A 24,146-nucleotide genomic window follows, 5' to 3' on the forward strand; every position below is an offset into this window, starting at 1 on the left:
GAAATACAGAGGAGACAGTATTGTGAAGCCTTGAAAATAGAAAAGCCAGCCTATCCAATTCTGGGGACGTGCGATGCCACTGTGGCATGACAGGTAGACTGAACTAAGTAAAACAGACTTGTTGCATGTGAAATATCTCACTTTTTACTTTGGTGGGAGTAAGAACTTTCATAATAGGCTTCATTTGCCATAAATGGCTTTTCAAAGCAACCTCTCTCCAAAGAAAGAGCTGACACGACTTGGACATTCTGACTGCACAAGATTCGCCTTCCCCTGAGCCAAAGCAGTGCATAAAGTGATAATTACCCGAAGAAGAGAGTGGAATAGTATAACTGATCCATCCAGCGCAGGTGTTGCTCAAGTAGTCATACACAAAGATGTTATCTGTGGATATGAAATGGTCTCTGCGGTCACATATACATTTCAGCTGCGCTATTGTGGACATTTGCACTGCAAACCATGCCTGTTAATCTCTAACACCACACAGACACTTTGCAATCTCCATGTTTGACACCCATACTTTATATATTCTTTAATGATTGTTGGGCAATTTGGTTTAAAGTGACATTAAAGTCAATATATAGTCACATGACCCCCCCCCCCAGTTAATGTCAGCACTTAACTTAAATTCGATCTTCTTCTTTGCTGGTGCGGCGGCTCTCTGATCCAGCGCTGACTCCTCTCTGCTTGCTGGCACTTCTGATCCCGCTGTGTCTGAATGCGGGTGCATGCGTCCATAGACCTACCTTGCGTCTCTGCTGGTCTGCCGGCTGAAAATCCGAACTGCGCATGCCCCAAGATGCTTTGCGGCTGCCAGAGCAGTTTCGGATTCTCGGGCGGGAGCGTGCGGCGAAAACAGGCTAAGTTTAAACCGCTGTTAAAGCGGTTTTTTAAAAAACATTTTGCCTATATCTACTGCTTGCTAGCAGTAGATATAGGCAAAAAAAACAGAGGGTTTAGAAACCCTTTAAGCTCAGAGTGTTTTTTTCCCAAGGAATGTGGCTCATTATATAGAAGGATTTTTTCACTATCACCAATACCCAGAAGCTATATGTGAAAAGAGTCTGATAACAATAGGCAACATTGTGTCCGATAGTACTTTCATATATCTAAGAAGTGCGGTGTGATTGTTATTTTTATAAATGAGGTAAGGTATGGAGCGATAAGGTCAATCAGAAGGTTAGTAGTAGGGAGGATGTGGCTTTGCTATGATGGAGAATGAAAGAACAGAGAACACAATAGGCCAAACTCTCGGTTGAGAGAGAGTAGAGAGAGAGTAGAGAGAGGTGGCTCTGAAAATAAGATATACACGGCAATTAAACTATATTAGAACATTTCACGGCCCTCACCAAAATATTTGATATTTCAAAAGTGTAGCCTCCTTTTCGGCTGCCAAAAGGATATTGCCCTATGGCTGCCTCACGTGCTGCATATGACAGGTGCACTTAATAACTGGCTGCTAGGGAGGTCAGCAATAGGTTGCACTGCAATGTATGAATGGCCCCTCGCACAGCTCAGAAATTTATCAGAGAGGGATGCTTTTCCCCGCAAATACAGTTTTCTTGTTTTATAAGGAGAACGTCAGTTTTATTTATTTTACATTTTTCAGGAAGAAAAAACAAAAAAAAACAGAAAAATGTACAAAAGTTTTGCCTATGTAGCAGAGGTTGTTGTAATGTGTGTTATTTGGCACTTGTATTGTTCTGTACACTTAAAGCAATCTTCTGCTGATCAGCCAAGGCCTTATTCATCTGTAGGTCATCGAGCTTTCTCCACAGCTCCTCACGCTCCAGCTCCTTCTTCTTCTCTCTAATGAATGGACACAAGTGTATGAATCATCATTAATATCAGCACAGTTGGTTTTCTTTTCATACAATAGGGGCCACAATAGGGGCCTCATATACCATAAAGAACAAGTCACAGATGGGCGTTTTTAATAATCTGAAACATCACGTTTAAAATATACAGCAGTGCAGCCTTACCTCTCATGGACAGTCATTGGTTCTGTTACCTACTTGTATTCTATGTCCAAAAAGGTCGAATTCTATCCTGCCTCAGCATAGTGTTGAGAACAGATACTCAGACATATGTCAAATAACGAAAGGCACACATACAAAACTAGAGGCTTGTTAACAGCTTTAGACTCCTTAAAGGCAGAGATAAACCTTAACCCCTTCGTGACTGACGACGTACAGTGTACGTCGCCAGCATCGGGGCTGTTTAAACAGACTCCCGGTGACTTTTGCCGCCGGGACTATGTTTAAATCTGTAGAGCCGACTGTCGGCTTTACAACAGAAGCGATCCGGGCGACTTACCTGTCGCCAGAATGTTCACACCTAGGCGTTTTGCGTGACAAAAACACGCAAATCAAGAAACCCCATTCATTCCCATGGCCATGCACATCTGAGCATTTTGTCGCAAGCTATAAAATGCCTGACACGCGAGAAAGTACATGAGCTTCTTGTGGCAGTTTATAGCGCGTTTTGTCACCCAATAGGGAACACCTGGTAATGCGCATTTGTACGTGTCTTCATGCACGTTTGCCCATTTACACCAATGTCTTAGAATGCACCGCACGTACCTCAAGTCAGACGCATAAATGCCCAAAAGCCGCTCAAATAAATTGCTGAAAACACGTGGAAATACACGCAGGTGTGAACCGGCTTAAGTGAGAAACAGTTTCCTTTATTTCATCTTTTGTTGCTCCTCAGTTCTGATCTCCTGCATGACATTTTAAGTGGCTTTCCTGACAGTGAAAACAGTTCACCAACAACAAACAAAGAACATTGTTCAATAAAACTGAACTCCATCCTTCCCTTCAGCCTTGCACCATAGTACAGACCTGTCTCCAGTACTGAAATACTTTACTCTGATTTTACTGAACACTGAGCTTCTCATAATGTGCAGTAGAAGCTGCAGCAAGTCAGACACAACCCACCTCATTTACTGGCTGGAGGACATCCAGCATCATATACCGATTTCCTCCCCAGCCTGCCTCTTTCATTTATTGGATTTCAGTTGTTGAAATAATGGAGGCTCAGCACGACATGTGGGCATGCAATGCAGCCTGCCTAGGAAGAGCCACTCCTCCAGACTCATATCCACCTATCAAAGCATTCTGATATTTGGATAATGTTCTCCAAAAAGAAAACCACTGCTTGCATCGGGCTTCTTATATAAAGCACCGATCTGGCCTAAGGGCCGTGTCACACCTTCAAGAGTGCGTTCCGCCTCTACAATGCACGGGTACGCAACCCGGCCGGCTCACTTTGTTTTGGGGCAGGAGGGGTCTGGGGGTGCATTAAACTCAATGGCACCGCAGCCACGCTTTTTGCAGATTGCACTGGACTGGAACGTAGGCACTAATGTGCCACGCGTTCAGGTGTCGGCGATTGCACCGCAAGCGGAGGGTGTGGCTGCGGTGCCATTGAGTTCAATGCACCGCCAATCCCCCTCCCACCCCCAAAACAAAGTGAGCTGGCCCGGTCGCGTTCCAGAGGCCGAACGTACTGGAACGCACTCTTGATGGTGTGACTGGGCCATTACTGCAACCATACTTCTGCAGCAAGTGGAGTGTAACTGAAAAGAAGAAGAAAAACAAAAAAGGAGAAGAGACTGGTCACATGACCAGTATCTCCTCCAATGATGGAGTTCTCTCTTCAGCTTTACCCTGCAGGCTCCACATCATGGCCTGAATTTTATGAATGGGCTGTAATAATACAAGCCATGTTGAAGTAATTATGTGATGCATAAATGCCCTCCATAATAATAGACTGCAGGTGCAAACTTTGCCTTCTCAGCGACCAGACTATACTGGACTGGTGTGGTGTATACAGTCTTGGTCATTGTGGCTGCTTAAAATTCTGAGTACGTACGGTGGATGGACTGAGCAGAATGGCTGTCAGTATTCAGATCTGTACTTGCACTTAAAAGAGTAACTGTTCTGTGTGGGAGTGCCCAGCATAAGACTACAAATCATATTTAGAAAACTGGTGAGGACGACAGCAGTGACATTAGGTTTCTTAGCAATGAACAGCAATTGAATTACCCTTTAAAACAGTGTAGCATACAATCAGTTCAGAATCCTAAGCTGATCTTGTGTAAATAAAAAAATAAAATAAAAATTAGGATTTGAAATGGTAACATTAAACATACTTTTGCCGTTCTGCTTTGTAGGACCCTGTAAGTTCATCGAAGAGTTTCCCATTCATTTCCATTAATGTTTTCAGCACATTATACACGAGGGCTACAATAGTCCTAAGAATAAAAAAAAATAATCTTATTGCAATTTCAATGCAGGTAAACAACTAGTCAGAAAATGTGGCCTTGATTTAACTGAGTGTCACATCTCTAAATAGAACTGAACATATAAAAGGAGCGGTTTATTCTGTCAAACTATTTCTGTCCATCCAGTCCTGTGATTTAACCCAGCTTGTCATACCTCACAGCCCTTTCTGCCAAAGCAGGGGACCAGATTTTTCTCTTATGCTTTTCCTAGCTGAAAATACAAATCCAGTTTGTTTGGAATCACACTTATTGCTTTTCAAGATAAAGTATAAAGGGCTTTTAGTAGGACACCTCCTTAGGTACATATAACAGGTGAAGGTCTGTCCAAAATCATTCTCCCAGTGAAAGGCTTCTTTATGCCATGTCAATGTCCTTCTATTTGTCAAAATAAACAAATGATATGCACTAAATTTGCAAAGTTCATTTATCTAATATGGTTTTAGTGCCCTGTCACACCACCAGGAGTGCATTTGGCCTCTGGAACGCAACTCGGCCGGCTCAGTTTTTTGGGGGGCGGGAGGGGGTGTGGTGGCTTATTTAACTCAATGGCACCGCAGGCATGCCCCCCTCGGTGCGTTCGCAGGCACCCGAACGCGTGGCACATTAGTGCCTGCGTTCAGGTACAGTGTGATCTGCAAAAAAATAGGGGTTTTCAACATTTTTTGCAGATCACAATGTACCGGAATACATTGAGTTCAATGCACCGCCACGCCCCCTCCCACCCTCAAAAAAACGGAGCCGGCCGGGTTGCGTTCCAGAGGCCGAAGGCACTCTTGATGGTGTGGCAGGGCCCTCAGTCAGTACTAACAGCTAAGAAAAACCTGCTGTGTGTTTACATTAGAGGGCTGGTAGGCTGCCAAGATTCTGCCCTCCATAGAAAGCAGCAGAGATTTCACTGCCTGTGTTGTGAACTATAAAAATTAGATTTATCCACAATGCTTGGCGATACAGAGGTGAACGGGAACTTGTTTTAAACTGCTTGGTCAGAATATACAGTGAGGGTGATCTGGGCACAGATTCATTTAAATAAAATAAAAAAAATCCCAGGTGTTTTTGCAGTGGTTTAAGTTCGGCGCCACACTAGAGCCAGGGACACAAGGTTTTATTTTTTGTTCAAAGCACAAAATAGAACAGATTCCACCATAAACTCTTAGGAGCATTGATTGAGGAATCCTCAGCCATTTCTATTGTATGCCGGGCAGAAGGGTGCTGACAGCGGCAGCCACACAGGCAATTTCAGCTGGTTCATGAAGAACCAGCCGAAATTCGGTGTGTGTATAGCCTTCTTAAATAGGCAAACCATGCTTATTTGTTAGGTCCAATTAGAAGTGTTTTTTTTTTATTCTGGATAGAGAGGTGAGAGGTTTAAACCTCTGCCTGTTTTTATTGCTGGGAAGAGTCACCCTCTCTCGTTGTTCCAATGACCATTGTCACTGTGATAGAATGTGATGGGAAATCCAAAATCAAAATCCCTGACCGGATAGTACCCTCGAGTATCAGGTGGGTGCCAAGCAACCACGCATGCTTCCGCAAATCAGTGTAAATATGAAGAAGTCACTCGCACGTCAGCTCAAGTTCAGTCGATATTTATTGACTTCTGTGGCGTCACAACATAGCCACGTTTCGGACACACGTGGTCCCTTCCTCAGGTTTGCCTGACGAAGGGACCAAGTGGTTCTGAAATATTGTCCACAATGTTACAGTTGTTGCTGGAACAAGAATTAAGTGGAAATCTTCCAATGGAGGCACCTGTTCAGGTGACAACTGTATAAGAGGGAAATTACCCTAACTTTGGAGAGATTTAATCTCACATTCTGTTGCATCCCCAGGACAGAAAGGGAAATAATCGCCAACACGACAGACAACAGAGTAAAAAACGGGGTTTGAACCCTTACGTACACTATCCAAAACTTAGTGAAAAAAATGGCTTTACATACATCCCAAAATAGTACCAACTCCCCCACATCCAGCACTGTGTGTGCATGCCCACAGGTGGAATGGCTGCTCTATTTTTTTTTTAAACCTTAACCGTTAGGTGTGTGTAAAAGTAACTTGAAATTTCACTTTAGGAAAAAGAAATTCTGCTGAAGAACGTTGCAATACACTTACGGGTTCCAGTGTTCTTTGGAGATTTTGTACAAACTACCGAACATGATTGGTAGAACTTTTTCAATATTCTCTTCGATCAGACTAAGAATATACTCATTGTTCCAGAAGTACAGGGCCCTCTCTGCAACCTGCACAGCAGAGAATTACAACACTCAGACGTATGGAGTGACCCACACAGAACATTTCACATCACTGTTTAATTGGAAGACAATTTTCTAATCATAGGTCTACACAACGATTGCATTGTACAGTCTCAACAAGACACCGTGGGTGATTTCCGAGTGGAAACTCCCACTGACAAGTCACAGTAAAATGAGTGCAAGGGGCTATGCATAACCACAGCAAAGCGACTTAACATGGGCACAGAAATGCTGTAGAAAGTGATGGGCATAATAATCAATGTTTCCCAAACTTTGGTCAGTCAAGTACAAAGACAAATTTTGCACTGTATAAGTAAATAACATGTCCCGTTTAAAATGGTCATCTGTGCCATGCCACTACATTGCTACAATGCTTTCGCTGTAATGGCTGTAACTGACCATTTTATTCATGCATTTCCTAAAACACCATTTATTCCTGAATCTCTGTAAGTGAATGTAATGGAGTTTTATTTAAACCAAACCTAAATTAGCTGATTACATACCAGGTGTATCAAAACAAAAACGTTTGCATAGTCTACAGATTGTTTTCTTTGATAAGTAGCCACAGGTGCAAGCAATGACTGCAAATGACTTCCTGTAGCCCTCAATGAGACTTCACCTGCCAACAGGTAGTTTTGCCCATTCTTCTTGATCAACGTTCTCAGGTTTAAGCCCTCATTCACACTAGAAACGGCCGGCACGTACAGCTCCGTGCTGCATGCACGGCCGTATCGGGCAGCTCCCAGGAAGGACAGGTGCTGCATGTGATTAGTATGCAGCCCCCGTCCTTTATGGGAGTATGCGGCCGTACGCCGCCCTACGCTCACCTGCCCTGCACGTCCGTGCGGGTGTCTGTACTCGTACGCTGACAGGATGGATCCCGTCTGCGTCCGTGCCAGGAAACACGCACCGGTACGGACCTGCACTTGGGGTGAGCGTAGGGCGGCGTACGGACGCGTAGCGCCATAGAGAAGGACAGGGGCTGCATACTAATCACCTGCAGCACCTGTCCTTCCCGGGAGCTGCCCGATACGGCCGTGCACGCAGCACAGAGCTGTACGTGCCGGCCTTTTCTAGTGTGAATGAGGGCTAACGAGAGCCCTCTCCAAACTCCATGTATCAGCTCCTTCATAGATGTTTCCAATAGGATTTAGATTATGGCACAAAGTGGGCCACTTCAGAACAGTCTAATGTTTTGTTCTTAGCCATTTGTGGGTGCTTTGAGCTGTGTGTTTTGGGTCTATATTCTATTGGAGGACCCAAGAGCAGTGAGTGAGACACTGGGCAGTTCACGTTTTGCTTTAAAACTCCTTGATAGAAGACGATGATTACATTTCAATACTATATGTTGGAGGTCCAAAAGCAACCCAAAATGTGGGCAAAGGGTATTTAAAAACAACAGGAAGCTAGCTCCTGCAACCCAAGAAAACAAACAGATATAAAGCTAAACTCAGCTTTCTAACACATACAGGAATATAGCCACTAGAGGGGGCTGGTCCCTAATTTCACTTGCAGTGTCAAAACCTCCTGTAGGTGGCAGTATACATGCAAGTAAAATACTATTGCAGGCCTGTGTCCCCCAATACGTCAGAATTAATTTTTATAGGACAGAAAGATACAGGATTGCAGAGCAGAACATTCATTTTTAGATTTTATTAAGATAGATCACTTCTTTAAACAGCTACAAAACAGAAGTTCTGTATTATTATTAAACAGGATTTATATAGCGCATCAGTTTGCACGGCGCTTATGAATGAATAAAATTAAATAAATAAAATTATGTATGAATAAAACCACTATGCCAGCAGAGACAGAGCACTTTAAAGCATGTTTTCCATGACTGCTAGATCTTTCTAGATCCCACAGCAGTGTCTTTGTCCCAGTTTGTTATACTCCACTTACCTGAAAGTGAGAACTGGACACACACTTTGATATTTGCTTAAACAAATGTTCCTGAATCTTTTTAAACTGGGTTGGCTCTATTACATCCAAAACCTCTTCGATTTCACCTAAAAACATCACCTGTGACAAAAGAAAAAATTCAATACATGTTCATGACTACAATACGTGAAATGTTTGAAGATTCTTTTTAGAAGTTATACACAACCTTGTGATATTAAAAAGAAAACAATTATTACCTCTTTTTGGCTACATGTTTTAGGCCAAAACTTTAGCAATCCTCTAATAACCTGCAAATAAAGCAAACGCAAAATTAAAATGAACAATAGAAGAATACTGAAAAAAAAATCGGTCTTGAAAACCAATTCAACTTAAAACTCGGGGATGTCTTACAGTTTTATGCAGATGAATTCTGTATGTGAGATTACCTTTCCTGTTATTTAGTGCTTATGAATGCAATATACAAACTGTCTCCAGACACTATGTTTTAGCCATCTGCAATTCTACTGAGAAGACTCCTGCAGGTCACTAAAGCAGTCTGACTTAACAGAAGAATGGTAGCTGGTGGCGCTTAGACATGGAGTTAGTAAACATCAAGCGCTAGTAATAAGGTGAAACTAAATCAGAAAGGGACACTGAAGAACCTTTTTATAACTAATAAAGGTAACAAATATCCTGTGGTTTGTGAGCTTATTGCAGGACTATTACTTTTAAAAATCTGAAGAGAAATACATGATCTCCTTATACTTGGAAGTAACCACTCCCTTCAAAGAAAAAGAATGCTCACATATTAACATTGCCATGGGGGTAGTAAAGACACCAAGCTGGAATGTTGAGCGCTATCTGAACATTCCACAGGACAAACACAGATAACCATTTACCATTTTTTGTGTGCAACTTTTGGCATTCCAGCTGTTGTCATTTCATCTTGCTCCACCACTAAGAAACTTGTTCTACAACAGCTAGTTGTAGCTACATATTGGTAGAGTCTCCTTTAGCCAGTAATGACACATTATTATAGACATTTTTCACTGAGACCAACCAGATACTTTAAAGGTCTATTGCATTGCATAAAGTTCCTGCGGTTACCTTTGTTCTGCTCTCCTACCACCAGAGCACCATGGCATTATTAAAAGGGACACGAAACTTAGGAGTTAAATCTTAAAAAAACATTCAAGTACCTTAACTATTAACAAAAATGTTATCTTATTTGTGTATCACTCGGCTGTAGATGCTCAAATCATCTCTGAATTGGTGCTGACACTGTCCTTCCTTCTGGAGGGGGGCTACTTTTGTTGCCCATGGTCCATGTGTGTGTTGTAAAGTAGACACCGTTCCAAGCTCACTCCTGTGATGGACTACAATCTCATGTTTAGTTTACTAACTTGTATTGAGATTGTAGTCCATCATAGGAGCGAGCCTGGAGCGGTGGCTACTTTACAACACACACAGGGACCATGGGGAACAAAAGTAGCTCCCCTCCAGAAGGAAGGACAGTGTCAGCACCAATTCAGAGATGATTTGAGGATCTACAGCCAAGTGAAACACACAAATAAGATACAGTATTGTTAATTCTTAAGATACTTGAATGTATTTTCAAGATTTAACTCAAGTTTAGTGTCACTTTAAGCAAATAAATACTTTCTGAATATTGATACTTGAAAAGCACATTGCCCCATGTGACCTAAATCTGGCTCCTAGTTGCTCAACCATCCAGTTCTGAACGGAGGAAGTAGGGTGCTCGAATGTGCCTTATACCATGAAGTGACAGGTTGGTATCAAGGTGCCTGCCGTGTAGCGGGCAAGGGGTATGTACGTTTACAGTAAAAGCAGGTAACTTGTCGGGTGCCTGCTAGACAACACGCCCTTCACTTCGCCTATTTTGGGCAGAGCAGATGCCTGCTCAATAAAATACGGACAATAAAATACTAGTTGATAAACAGAGATTGTACAAATTAGACATCTGCCTACAAATGCTCAATACCTGAAAATGATATTCAGCTAATCAATAGTATGGGTGCTTATGTAAACTTCAGCCTCGCAGTAATTGTAATAGTTCTTCACCTGAAGATACCAAAAGATGTCATAGGACTGTGGGGCTCAAACATTAGCGTGTGTGTGCGCGAGTGTATGTATGTAATTGTGTGTATATACACACACACACATATACATATACATATATATATATATACACACACACAAAGTAACTGTATGCCTGAAGGCTCAAGCCATACAATTATTACATTACTATTCCTCTATATCATCAGTTTAATTGTCATTGATCTGAAGCAATTCCTATAGCTAAAAAGGCCATTGCGTTCCATTAGTCTCTTGGTGTCAGCTCTTCGTGTCTTTCATGTTTATGGTATTTAACAGAACAGAGGATACAGCTTCATGCTATACTCCCACATAAACATCCTGGCTATTTTTAGCACACCTACTTTCCAATCTGAGAGCAGCGCTCATCTCCACTGTCGCCCACTCAAAAGGAAAAAGATTCATTTACTACATCGGCAAGCTGTCTCTATGTTACATTCATATGTACTTTAAGGTAAACTCTGCTATTTCAGGTGGATGGGCTTTGTAAACATTTACCTCTGCATTGACTGAGAATATTTAAGAGCTATGGATAATTGCTATCACTACTGTGGTACATTACTCATTTCATAATAAAGCACCAACATACACCACAACGCTGTACAAAAACAAGGAAAATAAATAGCACTTGAAATAGAATGCCACTTAAACCTGATCAATCACTTTTAAAAAATCAATATGTTTTTCAGGCCAGGTTGCAATGCATTGTGGACATAAGTGACTCGGAACTATGACAGTGTTGAAAATGGTCGTCAGGACTGTTACAATAGCTGATGGCTGTGGAGGGTTTCCATGCAAGGGAGAATTCTGCCACTTATCAGCGCGTGACCACTGATGATTTTTATTTTCACTTGACTATGCCCAGAGACTTGAACACTACTTGGTACTCAACAGATAAAAATCTCTTCCGTCATGCATTGGTACTGTCACTTCATTCTTTGTCGTCTAGTACACACGCACAGTGCAAGAGATGTATTGTAAGCAATAATGAAGCTAGACAACGTTAAATATGCATGCAAAATCAGACCACATTAAAGTATCTAAACATGATGGAGAAGAGAGGGTGAGGCGACCTGCAAAAGAGCAGAGGATGGCTATGAAGTGGAAAACTGTGGCAATTCATTGACCTTTCCTTTGAAACCTTTTGACCAAAGGGGTCTGCTGGAGGTTCATAGATTATTACACAAAAACAGCCAGACCACAGTCTTCAAATTTCTATAGGCACCTTAGGATACAAAGACGTTCCCACCACAGATTTTTATGGGGCGGTCTATGAATACAGGAGGCACTACATGTAGTAAAAAAAAAAAAACCCCCAAAAAACTAACGGACAAAAATGCGGTGCATCCCCATCTTCCCTCCTCCCCACTGGGCACCGGCTGCAAACGCTCTGGTCTGTGTCCCCTCCGATCCCTGCCACCCTCCCCCGCCTGTGTTGGTAGAGGAAGCGGGGATCAGGGGGGACACTGAGGCGATCCACCTGCCGGTGTCCAGCAGGAGGAAGAGAAGCCGTCATGACTGACAGTGTCAGCGGGGAGGAGGAGAGCTGCGGGAGGGGCAGAAAGGTTCAGGATGGAGAGAAGGGAGGATTGCTCACATATATTTGCTGATCCTTTCATGTACTGCTCAAACATCGGCGGTGTGATCATTTCTGATCACAGCAATGTTTATAAATAACTGAGGACATAGTATATAGTTACATAGCTTGCTAGCAGTAGATATAGGTTAAAAAAAAAAAGGGAAAAAAAAAGACTTTAAATGTCACTAACATTTTTTGTAAAGGTTGGGAGGGAAGGGGGGGTGGGAGTCATTTTCCATTTCGGACTGACAAATTGTGATATTTGGATTTCGTTCTAAAAATATATTTCCGGGCATCTTTAGTAGTTATCCTTTAAGAGCACTAGATATCTTGATGTGTCGGTGCTCTTCCAACCTTCCCTTTGACAGCTGAGGAGGTAAAGTCACATGCAGCTCCTATTTATTTTTTCCTTCGTGTGTTTGACAACAATCACTGGACCACAAACCTACTATTGGCGAGAGGGCAACTGTGCGGGAAACTTTACATGGGTTATTATATAGGGTCATCACAGAACAAAACAGTGCTTACTGAAGCACTAAACTATTATTTTAGATTCGCATGCAGAAGACTTGTAGATATGTCTGGTAGGACCAAGAACAAGAAATGGAAAATTCCCAATACAGGGTTGTTTTGAGCACAGAGGCCAGGGCTGCAGCTGCAGGACCTTGTGGTACAACTCAGTTCCGGCCTGGCTTCATACACGTTAAGGGAACATTCTTTCACTTTACAAGTTAGGATTTCTCAGATAGAGAACACACAGCCAAAGTACATAAGGAAGGAATGTCGAAATACTCACTGGCTCGGTCAAAGTTGCGTCCTTCTCCAAAAACTGGACCACGCAATATGCAAGCTACAAAAAGGAGGGGAAAAAAATAAAAAACAAAATGATTTATGCAATGGCTTCTATGTTCAGACAAATCAGCTTGGATCATCTAGTAAACCAAAACAAATACACGTGTGGTGTGTTTAAAATTGCATCTTTGGCTACAGAGGACGTGGGTTAAAAGATCGGTAAGAATGGTTAAAACCCACGTCAGTTGGCTTTGTTTCTGTCTGAGAGACAACAGGAAGAGAGTAGATATCTCTCTAAAGGATGGGAAGTCCTCTATAAAAGTAGACACAAAAGTCCTCATTGGAGGATGTCATCTCTATCTCCGCCATGGTGACCACTCAAAACTTATTTTCTCCCAATTCCAGTCCCAGTGACTATGGTCATTGGGATAGAGATTAAAGCTCCCCAGCAGTGACATGGACAGCAATAAAAAACCAAACAGAAGCACTAACCATTCCCAACCACCTTCTCATCAGATACATTTAAAGAAAGTGATATCGAAACCAGTCCAGCCAGCATGAACCTTATGGAGAAGAGAGGTGAGCTACAGAATACAAGAGGCCAGCTTATAAGGTGCAAAAAAGTAGCAAATGGACAAGCTTTTCCAAACACTGTCATGTCATTTAGTCCCACCAGCAGTACATGTTTTGCAGGTGATGGTGGATCCACACATTATAGTGTGACCTTATGTGGGTCCTTACCAGCTTGTATTACTTAAACTTAGGGATGCACAGATAGCGTTTTTTCTCTATCGAGTACTGATATTTTACTTTCGGTACTCACCGATACCAAGTGCCGATACCAATGCTTCCACTGGCATGGAGCCGACTTCCCGGGCTATCAGAAGGCCGGTCGGTGGGTAAAGACATGCCGCTCAGCTTCCTGATTGCCCGGGAAGCTGGCTCCATGTTCCCCTACGGCACTGCCGGTCCGAGGAAATGTTCCTCTGACCGAAAGTTCTGGTATCGGGGAAGGTATCGGAGCATTTGGGTGAGTAGGAGTACTCGGCCAAATACTCAGTATCGATACTAGTATTGGTGCATCCCTGCTTAAATTAAAGCTATGAATACCGCTCTTGATGTCCTTGAGTTGGAAAAAGTCCAGCGGAGGGCAACCAAACTAATTAGGGGTATGGAGGACCAGAGCTACGAGACAAGGCTACTAAATTTAAACATGTTCACATTGGAGGTGAGGAGATTAAGGGGGGATATGATCTGTATGTACAAAATGTTCAATGGTGGTAGCAACATTAGCGATAAACTGTTTAAAATTAACCCCATTACAAAAACTAGAGGCCACCACCTAAAATTGGTGGAAAAAAATTCCAGCACAAGGGGCGAAGGGGGTTCTTCACAGTAAGATCAGTTAGGGTCTGGAACTCACTGCCACCGGTGGTGATTTCAGCAAAGAACGTGGAATTGTTCAAGAAACTTTTGGACGATTTCTTAAGGGACCGTAATATACAGGGGTACAGGTAATATACAGGGGTACAGGTACTCCTAGAATGAGATCCTAATAGTTTGGACTTGATGGACTAATGTCTTTATTCAACCTCAAATACTATGTAACTATGTAATACATCATTGACTAACAAATCATTATAATCAGCAACATTATAAAAAAAACCAAAAACTGCCTTTCATCTTTAAAAAGCTGCCACTGTGCTCCAGACATGTGACTATGCCTAGGCTGAGAGGGAGAATAATCATGCCGACTCAGACAATGTAACTTTGTAAGAAATCTCTTCTCTTATCAGCATGCTCTTTGTTAGCACATGAACGCAGCAGCACAAAAAGATGGTTCCTTGTGCACGTCTCCCCTCCTAGTCTCAGCTCTGCTGTATTCTTATCAATGTGTAGAAAAATAAGTCTCCCATCCATGGTCAAATACACAATAGTATTCTATGTACTTAAAAGCAGCCATATTGCTAATGTAGACAATGTTTCTTGTTTAGTCAATTCTGGAAAGCAATTGTGGTTTAACATTTATCTCTCTCTAGGTCTCAATGTATGCTACTGTCTAAGGCCTTGTTCACACCAAATGCAGACCAGATACGGTCAGGTTTCTGCACACGCAGTGCAGTGGGTTGTGCCGCGTTTTATACGCGTTTAGGGCCGGTTTTTGTTAAAAAAAAATAAATAAATTTACGTTTAAAATGGTCTTTCAGGCACTTGCATGCGTTTGATGCATTTTTTATGCGTTCCGGACCAGATCCAGAGCAGGTAAAATAGGGCTTGCCGCAGTTTTTTTCACCTGGTCTGGATCTGATCTGGATCCGCACGCTGCAATGTGAACTTGAGGTCAAAATACCATAGGAATACATTGGACGCAGTTTTGATCCGGTCTGCACCTGCTCTGGTCCGGATCTGCTCCGCGCTTGGTGTGAACAAGGCCTTAGTGTAAATCTTTTCATCACAAGAGTCCTTCAGCAAGGGTACTTGTCCGAGATACAGAGAACCACTGGAGGGAGAAAATACTTCTTTGTATATAGAGTGTGAAGTGAGTGTTACAATAAGTATGACTGTATCGGGTTATATCACGTCATGGGCATGAGCAGCAATGTGCATTAGCTAAATGGTTCCAGTGTAAAAGTGCAGCTTTTCTATATAATGGCTGCAAATGTATGCGTCATGACAGCTACCTATTAAAAAAAAAACCCTGTCTCAGGATAATACTGCTCTGCAGTGAGCAGGTTGATTTTAAAAGCTCATTATGTGTTCTTTCTGAGCACTCCCAATTCAATTACAGGATAGCAACAGGTGCAAAGACTTCACACAGCAAATACTTCTCCCCTCAATGTGACAGCATGTAGGCACTACACTGACCTGTGCATGAAACAGAGCCAGGCCCTTAGCTGTGTGCATAGGAATCAGGACTTTCATGAGGAATTGCTTGTGCTCGGATTTTAGCGGCAATGCAAATCCATTGATGATGCTGTGAAGAAAACATAAGGAGTGTAAGTGAGGAGTCACATCCTGCAAAGCCAAAGCACATCACCCAATATTCACTGGAGGAAGTCTCCACAGGTTTGAATGAAAACTCAACGCATATACTAAATAAACAAGCATATACACTATAGGCCTTATATAGTTACATGCATACCCTTGACGGAACCTCTATGTGATCACAGGATATTTCTGACTCTTATGGCAATTTTAACAGCTCTTAGCATATCAGGAACAAAATGGATATGAGCCAATACTTGTTATTCAAAACCATTTTACATAATTAGGGGTTATTAGAAATAAATGTACCAATGTCTGAGGGTACTTCGGTTATTTTAATTAGGAGGTATTCAGTAAACGCCTACTTTTACAAAAGTTGACAAGTGCTGATGTCCACAAGATAACAAAACGGATCTCGCTGTTCTAAATGAAGATAGAGCAGGATTTCCAGCCATGTCTATATAGCGAGGTGTCACCTGCTTGAGAAATCTTGCCCCATTTTCTGCAATGCCTTTAACAGGCTGTTGGTCTCAAACTCAAATCACTCGGGGGCCACTGGACAAATGTTTTTTTCCGCATGGGGGCCACTTGCCAAATTTCATACTTTACACACACACACACACACACACAGAAATATGCACAATCCCCCACAACCAGAACTACAAACCCTAATATACACACAATAAGGCCCCATTTACACCTTTATGTTTAGGTGCGATTAGGGATCCCTGCGTCAAGAACTTGCGTTTTACTGCAGCAGGAATCCCTAATTTGGTGTTTACAAGCGGCAACTGTCACCCATTGAAGGTAATAATCAGGTGGCAACCGCTGCATGAAAACGCCTGCACACTGCATGTAATGGTGTGTGATATGATAACATGTAGTTAGGAAATCAGTTGTTATCCCTGGATGCATCGATCATGCATCCAAGGAGAATGATTCCTAACTACATGTCATCATATCACACACCATTACATGCAGTGTGCAGGCGTTTACATGCAGCCGTCGCCACCTGATTATTGACTTCAATGGGTGAAGGCTGCCGCTTGTAAAAGCCATATTAGGGATTCCTGCTGCAGTAAAACGCAAGTTCCTGACGCAGGAATCCCTGATTGCACCCCAACATACAGGTGTGAATATGTGCCCCATGTTCCCTGACCACCCCCCACACACATACAACAATATACTCCCCAATATACTCCTCCCATGTTCCCTGACCCCCCCCCCACACACACATAAAACAATATACTCCCCAGTATACTCCCCCCGTACTCTCTGCCCCCACATATAACAATATACCCCCCTTCCCCCCACATAAAAATAGAAGCCCCCTCACCTGCTTACGTTTATGCAGGGAGGAGGCTGTGAGAAGGCAGATCATTCCCTGGTGATCAAGTGGTGATTGGTAAAGTCTGCTACAGACCTTACCAATCCATAATTTCGCTGTTCTTTCGGCCGGACCTCAGCGATCCGGCCGAAAGGAACAGAGAGCACAGCCAGCAGCAGCTATGCGGTCTACATCTGACAGAGATGCAGACTGTGTAGCTGCTTAGGCAAGTCAGGTACGCGGTAAGTGACCACGTACCTGGTTTGTCAGCTGGCTGCGAGCCGGTACTTTGAGAGCACTGATCCAGAGGATGAATACAGCTTTCCTGTCACTGCACCTTTCAGTGGACATACAAATGTGCTTGGGGGGAAGCAAGGGGTGGCTTGGATTTCTGTTAAAGCTAGAGGATGGTTTTAACACTGAAATACCAAACCCAAAAGAGAACATTTGTTTAGGGGGGTGGGGGTGGGGGGGATAAAATAGCATAAAACATCCTTAATTCTAAAAGAAAAGTTGTTCTCTGTACTGAACTTCACTCTGGGTGCAAGGGGGTGAGGAGCTTAACATTAACATAATGAAACCTGCCTGTACTGTGCTGGCAGATATCATCAGTTATAAAGATCTAGAAGTACTATATGTTAATGAGGGGGAGCTTCTGTCTGTCCCTAGACTCTCTATTTTTCGGTCATGGAACCCTTGTATGCCAATACTGTAATAAACGACATGTGGTCTCTCCAAAAGCCATATCAAACCCTTATACGAAATATGGGTCTGGTATGGATGTAGGATTCCCCCTCCACATGTGAAAGTCCCTTTAACATCACAGCCCCCTTTTTACATCAGGAGCCTTCTTCACATCAGAGGCATGACTGTGTGAAAAATTTGAGTCACCCCTGAGGAAGTCAGAAGGCACTTAAAAAAAAAGGTTTAAAAAAGGTTGCTTTACAGGACAGCCAGAGTTTGCCATTACTAAAAAATTTAAAAAAAAGACAGCAGCTTGCAAACGCCTGCTACACAAACATCTAAAAGGTAAGACATATTTTATAACAAATCATTTTTAGATACGCGATGCGACTAGGAACACAAAGTGGGCGGCTTCTTAATTTTAACTGCAAAAGTGGAAAAACACCTCAAGACTTTAATACAAATACACATTACCTGCCCAGTATTTCCAGCAATTCCGCCACACCATTAAAATGCTCAGTTTCATAGATAAACCTGTTATGGAAAACAAGTTAGTCAATATTTTAATTTCTGTAAAAGTAAATCACTGACCAGATTTTTTACAAGGATCTCAAAGCACTGCAAGTACAAAACCAGACATCTAGGCCCCATTCAATACACTTAACTTGTTTGAGCTGGAAAGCCACATTGAAATATAATAAGGACCGTGTTATTCACAGATGGACAAAGTGTACACAAGCGAACTATGGGATGAGTGAAATACACTCATCCCCATAGATAGAGCCGATGTGTGAACCTGTAGCTGTCACACGTCGGCTCTACTGATCGACAACTCAGTGGTCACATACTTCTGATCACTTAGTCCTGATCTTCTCCCTGCAGAGTAGTGACAGGCAGTCCCCCCTCCCCACTCCATTTCTCCAGCGCTGACTGGATGGACAAACAGGGAAAGGGGTGGGCACAGCTGGCTCTAGAGAGGTAGAGCAAGCTGTCAATCAGGCAGCGGGGTGGATCCTGACCATATTGTGTTTTGGGTTACAGGAGTAAAACAAGGTATCTCCTCCACACCATACAGCAAGGGAAATCGTTGGTAGTTTTTTGATGGTGCTCGAAGTGATGTCCACGGATGGCGCCATGCAAAACCAGAGTTTGAAAAATGAAGATCACCAGCACGCGAAGAATGAGATCAAGCCAAGTGTTCTTTTATTCAATGAAGCATGTCACAAGTGTTTTAAGGAGCCTTCAAACACTTGACATGCTTCTTTAAATAAAAGAACACTTGGCTTTATCTCATTCTTCATGTGCTGGTGATCTTCATTTTTCAAACCTTAGGTTACAGGAGGACATTAATACATGTGATACTAAAGAGAACTACAACCAAAAAAGGTTTGTCCATAGTTCTCTTTTAAAGGTAAAACAAAACAATCAAGCAGCTAATGGAAAACAGCATTAGGTTGTAGTGTGCACAGTCATATTCGTAATGTAAACTGATTGCAGTACCTGAGAAAAATGTTGTTAATCTGCTTTCTGATGAACGCTCTTAGGCCAAGAAACTTGCCGTATATTCGATGAAGTACAGTCTTTAAAAACTCTCGCTCCCTAGGATCTTCACTGTCAAACAGATCCAGCAGCTGAATACAAGAGGGCACACATTATACAAACATTATTTAAAGCAAAATTGTACAAACTTTAGTTGATAAGGCAGAGAGAAGCAGTCCATCGTTCAGTGACCCCAAACAACAATTGGCTGCCTTGCTGTGCACCTCAGCGTTGCTCTGCTCTGATTTACTAGAAAGAATTTATCAAGGATCAGACCTGAAACAGACACCTCTGTAGTATAAATCTGGCTGACTCCCATACTCCGGAGAAGAACCCAAAAAACTGCAGTGAGTCCATACAACTTCCCTACTGAAGTAGGCCTCCTACTAGCGGAAGAGAGTCCGGAGCGGGAATCAGGTGAGTAAAAGTGCTTTTACACAACACCCTTAGACATAAACTAGCAGTTAACCTTTGCAGTACGGGGGAAGCCCCACTACAAGGGTAGTAACCCCCCCTCCAGAGACCGACTTTAAAGGATTTTCAAAGGTTTATGTGCATCTAAAATTAGCCAATAGATGACAAATAAAATCTGCACTGACTACATAAGCGATGGATATCTCACTAGATACAACACCTAACTGCAAAAAATGAAACCACCAAAAGACTGCAGATAGTAACTTGCGTAAGTAATGCTAGAAAAGACTGTCATTGACTGCAGACATAACAGATGACATAAAGACTGCGTACATCTGACAGGTACAAGTGGAGACTGCAGGGTAAGGCTGGGCACACGCCTTACAACCATCGAAAGACTTTTGTCTTGCGATGGGTGTAAGCTAATTAAAAAACCGTATGATCTGCCCATCTTGGACAGGCAGATCGTACTTGCGATGATCGCAAGCCCGCCCCGCTGAGGGGCAGGCTTCCGATGACCGCAATGCCGAACGGGCAGTGTGCGCTTGCGCATACCGCCCCATCCGGCTTTTATCTTACGAGCATGCTACACACCCGCCAGAAATCGTACGATTCTCGGCAGGTTTTCGAACATGTTCGTAAGATAAAAGTCGTGCGACCGTACAGTAGTAGAGGTCGCACGGCTTCCACACACCTTACGATAATCGTACGATCGGTTGGATTTCCTGCGATCTACGATTATCGCAAGGTGTGTGGGCACCTTAAATCTAATAAATTCCTCCACCCACACTTAACAGGATGGACGCCTGCTAATAACAGTGACTGCAGCTGATTGGCACCAGTCCCTATGTGGCCAAAAGCTCAATTGTGTAATCAACGTTTGTCGAAACAACAGGGCCACCCACTGTTAGAATTGCAGGCGATTCCCGTGAATCAGCTAAATTCAAACAGCCTATGGCCAGCTTAAGCTCCTAGGCAGGAAAAGCAATTGGCCACTAGTCACGAGAGCCCAAAGGGCACAAACTCAATCAGCTGTTAGAACAGAAACCATCAGAGCTGAACAGTAACTCTCAGATAAAGCAAGCTAAAAATAGGGCAAATCTCACATGTAGGTCTGCAGCGATAGAATTATGGAACACAAAATTGCTGCAGTTAGCGGAACTGGCATCCGTGGTCTTTAAAGTTGAACTCTGGCCTTACCTTCAGTATTGCACGGCTGCACCAGCTCCTCTCCTGTACTGAAAATGCTTAGTGTGATGTCACTGCACACTGTGAGCGCCTCACAATGTGCATTAGAAGCTGCAGCAAGTCAGGTAGCTCCCACCTCATGGAGGACACACAACATCAAGCTCGTTGCCCCACAACCTGTCTATTGATCACCCCTTTTATAAATTGGATTTCGGTTCTTTCAATTATGGGGGTTCAGAATCACACTTGGGTGTTACTTAGGATAATGTGCATGCAAATGCAGCCTGCCTAGAAATACCCACCAAGGTATTTGGATATACCTTGGTGGGTGAATAACTCAATAATCCTCCCCAAGAGACATTCCATGATTTGCATCAGGTCTGAGGGCTCTTGAGGAGTATTAAGGCAAGGTGCTGTGATGCTTTTTTAGGAAGCTATGTACAAACCGCTCCCACCAGAAATGATCGGTCTGCCCTACATAGAGTAACACCGATACTCAGTGAAGACATCACTAGGTGTAAAATAAGGTGCGTAATGAAAACAATGTTTTTTTTGGGGGGGGGGGAATAACATGTTAAGAGGAAAAATGAGGAACCAGGTAGGCAAAAATGTGAGTAGAATAGATCAACTTCTAGATAAACAACGGGGTGAATCAAGTGGTTTAGCATGTAGAGAAAAAGACTACAGTCGGTACATTTACCAAAATAGTACATAGGCAGTAGAAGTCAAAGTTTTACCTGTTGCACAAATTTCTGGTCCACAAACCTCTTGGCAATGCTTGGTTGAAAGTCTGGACTTTCCAAAAATCTCAGGAAAAATTCATACACCAACTGCAACATAAAGAAAACAATTTGATCATTAGACTTTTATAAACGTGTACATTTAATTATATGTACAAATGAGGAAAAGATCAATGTGAAGCTGTGAGCGAAATAATAAATATTCACATCTGTAAAAAATAAGTCAAGGCAACTGGACTTGCTGTATTTTTCTTGAAGTCATCCGACCAGCTTTCTCAATTCAGAAGGACAGAAGTCAGTCATTCTGAAATGAGAAAGCTGGTCGGATGACCAGTGAAACATCTTCAAGAAAAATACAGCAAGTCCAGTTGCCTTGATTTATTTTTTACAGACATACCATGACCTGGATGATTGAGAACCTTCCCAGACAGATAAATATTGACGAATATTTAGAATCTGATTTGCTGTCCATACAACCAGATTCTCAATACACACAGAACATTTGAAAAGAAGAATACAAGAGGCTGGAGAACAGAGTTGATATAAATGACTTTCAGACATCAAGTCCAATACATTTTAGTTTCATATGAAGTACAGCTTGCCTGGTCAGGGCTGGAATGGCAGATCAGAAACCTGAAAACTACTACTGGCAATTAAATGATGCAGTGATCAATGAGTGAACCACAATGCATTTGAGGTTATGCTGGCCATACACTGTTCAAATCTGAGCAGAATCCTGCTGACTAGGCTGAAATTCGAGTTGTGCATGGCCCCACTGGTTCCCATCCATTAACAAATGTTGATTTCTCAAGCTGGTCAGCAAATTCTCAGCTGAACAGTGACTTCAGTCAATCAGCTGCAGCCACTTTTTGGGTATTCTGCCTGTGGCACACCCGCTGCTGTCCGAATATAATCGCTCGGAAGGGAAGGATTACCCCATCCACCCTGTTTAGCATGGATGGGGAAAGAGCATTGTTTCTTGTACAGCCTGTGAGGTTAAATTGATGGTGGGGGGCAGGGCTTAAAAGAGAACTATGGGGTAAGTGTTTTTCCTCATAGTTCTCTTTAGGGTCACGGGAGGACATATACTAGCGTCCTCCTATTACCCAAAGCTCAGCTTGCGGTGTGCTGAGACCGCCGAAGAACGGGACATATCGGACAATGTTGTCGAGATCCACCCCACTGTGTGAGTGACAGCTGGCTCTGCCTATCTAGAGGCAGAGCCAGCTGTGCCCGCCCTCTATGCTGTCCGTTCCTCCAGTCAGCACTGGAGGATCGGAGCGGGTAGCTGTGACTGACAGTCACTGCTCACAGATGGTTCAGAAGTGAGTGAGCGACGGTATGTTTTCGCTCACTTCCCGATCTATTGAGCCGACGTGTGACAGCTTCGATGCGACACGTTGGCTTGAACTATGAGGATGAGTGATTTTTCACTCACCTCAAAATTTCTCCTTTCACACTGACTTTGTTAAGTGGAGGTCAGAACAACCCGGGCTAAGGAACCAAGTGGTTCCACAGAGACAAATTTAAAGATAAAATGCCATTTCCACCTTTCTAAGTGTTTGGCCTTTCATTGTGTTAATGTAGAGGTGCAGTGATAATGCCTTTGTGTGCACATTTTCATGACTCACATTGCTGGGTTTTTTTAAACTGACTTTTTTTTAGGCCTGAATGCTACAAATTCAAAATTCCCTCCACAGAAAACGCAATCTGACGCCAGGGTCAGATAGTCTTGTACAGGCTGTAAAGCAGCTGACCCCCTCCCTGTGAATCATTGTAACAAGATCTCTCTCTCCGGGTCACAATACACTGTCCAGGGTGCATTGCCCATATGAATATTAATGAGTAGGGAGAGAGCTTAGTTTCCACAAAGAAGCTTGTGCATTGTGGGAAATGTAGTTTTCCATGCTCTACATTGTAGTTCCTACTGTGCACAGCCAACTTTATATTGTAAAGACTGCATGCAGAGAACAGAGGCAGCCATTTCAAAAAGGAGCCATGAGGAGATGAAGAGGACAGCTAACAAAGAAAAGGAAGCTTCTATGTTCATATACAGAAACTGCATGTGCCTGCTTCATGTACACCTCGGTGTAGATTGCGGGCATGTTGTTTTTTTTTTTAAATACCTCCGCAAAGGTGGAAATAGGCTTTAAAACAGATGTCTGCACTTCAGTACTGCAGTTACCTTAGGCCTTTTTTAGGCCATGTACCCTCTAAAACTGAATTTTCTGTTTGAGCTGTTTATTGGTGAATTTGTATGATCAAACATGTTACCTCAGCTCTGAGGTAAAACTTTTAGTTTCCACCTTTTCATGCAATCTGACATGGGAGTCACTGTGGTTTTGTAGCCTGGTCACAGGCAAGT

At 42.8% G+C, this 24,146-nt stretch overlaps 1 protein-coding gene across 1 annotated transcript in view; it reads right to left on the reverse strand.

The window, feature by feature from the left end:
* Positions 1-1,351: 1,351 nt before the first annotated feature.
* PPP2R5A (protein phosphatase 2 regulatory subunit B'alpha) overlaps positions 1,352-24,146 on the reverse strand; it is an 82,960-nt gene continuing 60,165 nt past the window's right edge. Inside the window, exons 4-13 of the mRNA XM_018567266.1 lie at positions 21,779-21,871; positions 19,401-19,531; positions 18,375-18,434; positions 15,770-15,878; positions 12,909-12,962; positions 8,676-8,726; positions 8,440-8,559; positions 6,398-6,525; positions 4,157-4,258; positions 1,352-1,809 (exon numbers count right to left, since the gene is read on the reverse strand). Coding sequence (XP_018422768.1) covers positions 1,683-1,809; positions 4,157-4,258; positions 6,398-6,525; positions 8,440-8,559; positions 8,676-8,726; positions 12,909-12,962; positions 15,770-15,878; positions 18,375-18,434; positions 19,401-19,531; positions 21,779-21,871 — 975 coding nt within the window. The 3' untranslated portion in view covers positions 1,352-1,682. The remainder of the gene's footprint in view (positions 1,810-4,156; positions 4,259-6,397; positions 6,526-8,439; positions 8,560-8,675; positions 8,727-12,908; positions 12,963-15,769; positions 15,879-18,374; positions 18,435-19,400; positions 19,532-21,778; positions 21,872-24,146) is intronic.

The sequence above is a fragment of the Nanorana parkeri genome, unplaced genomic scaffold (assembly GCF_000935625.1).
Source record: "Nanorana parkeri isolate BGI_ZX_2015 unplaced genomic scaffold, ASM93562v1 scaffold1, whole genome shotgun sequence".
In the NCBI taxonomy this organism is placed as follows: domain Eukaryota; kingdom Metazoa; phylum Chordata; class Amphibia; order Anura; family Dicroglossidae; genus Nanorana; species Nanorana parkeri.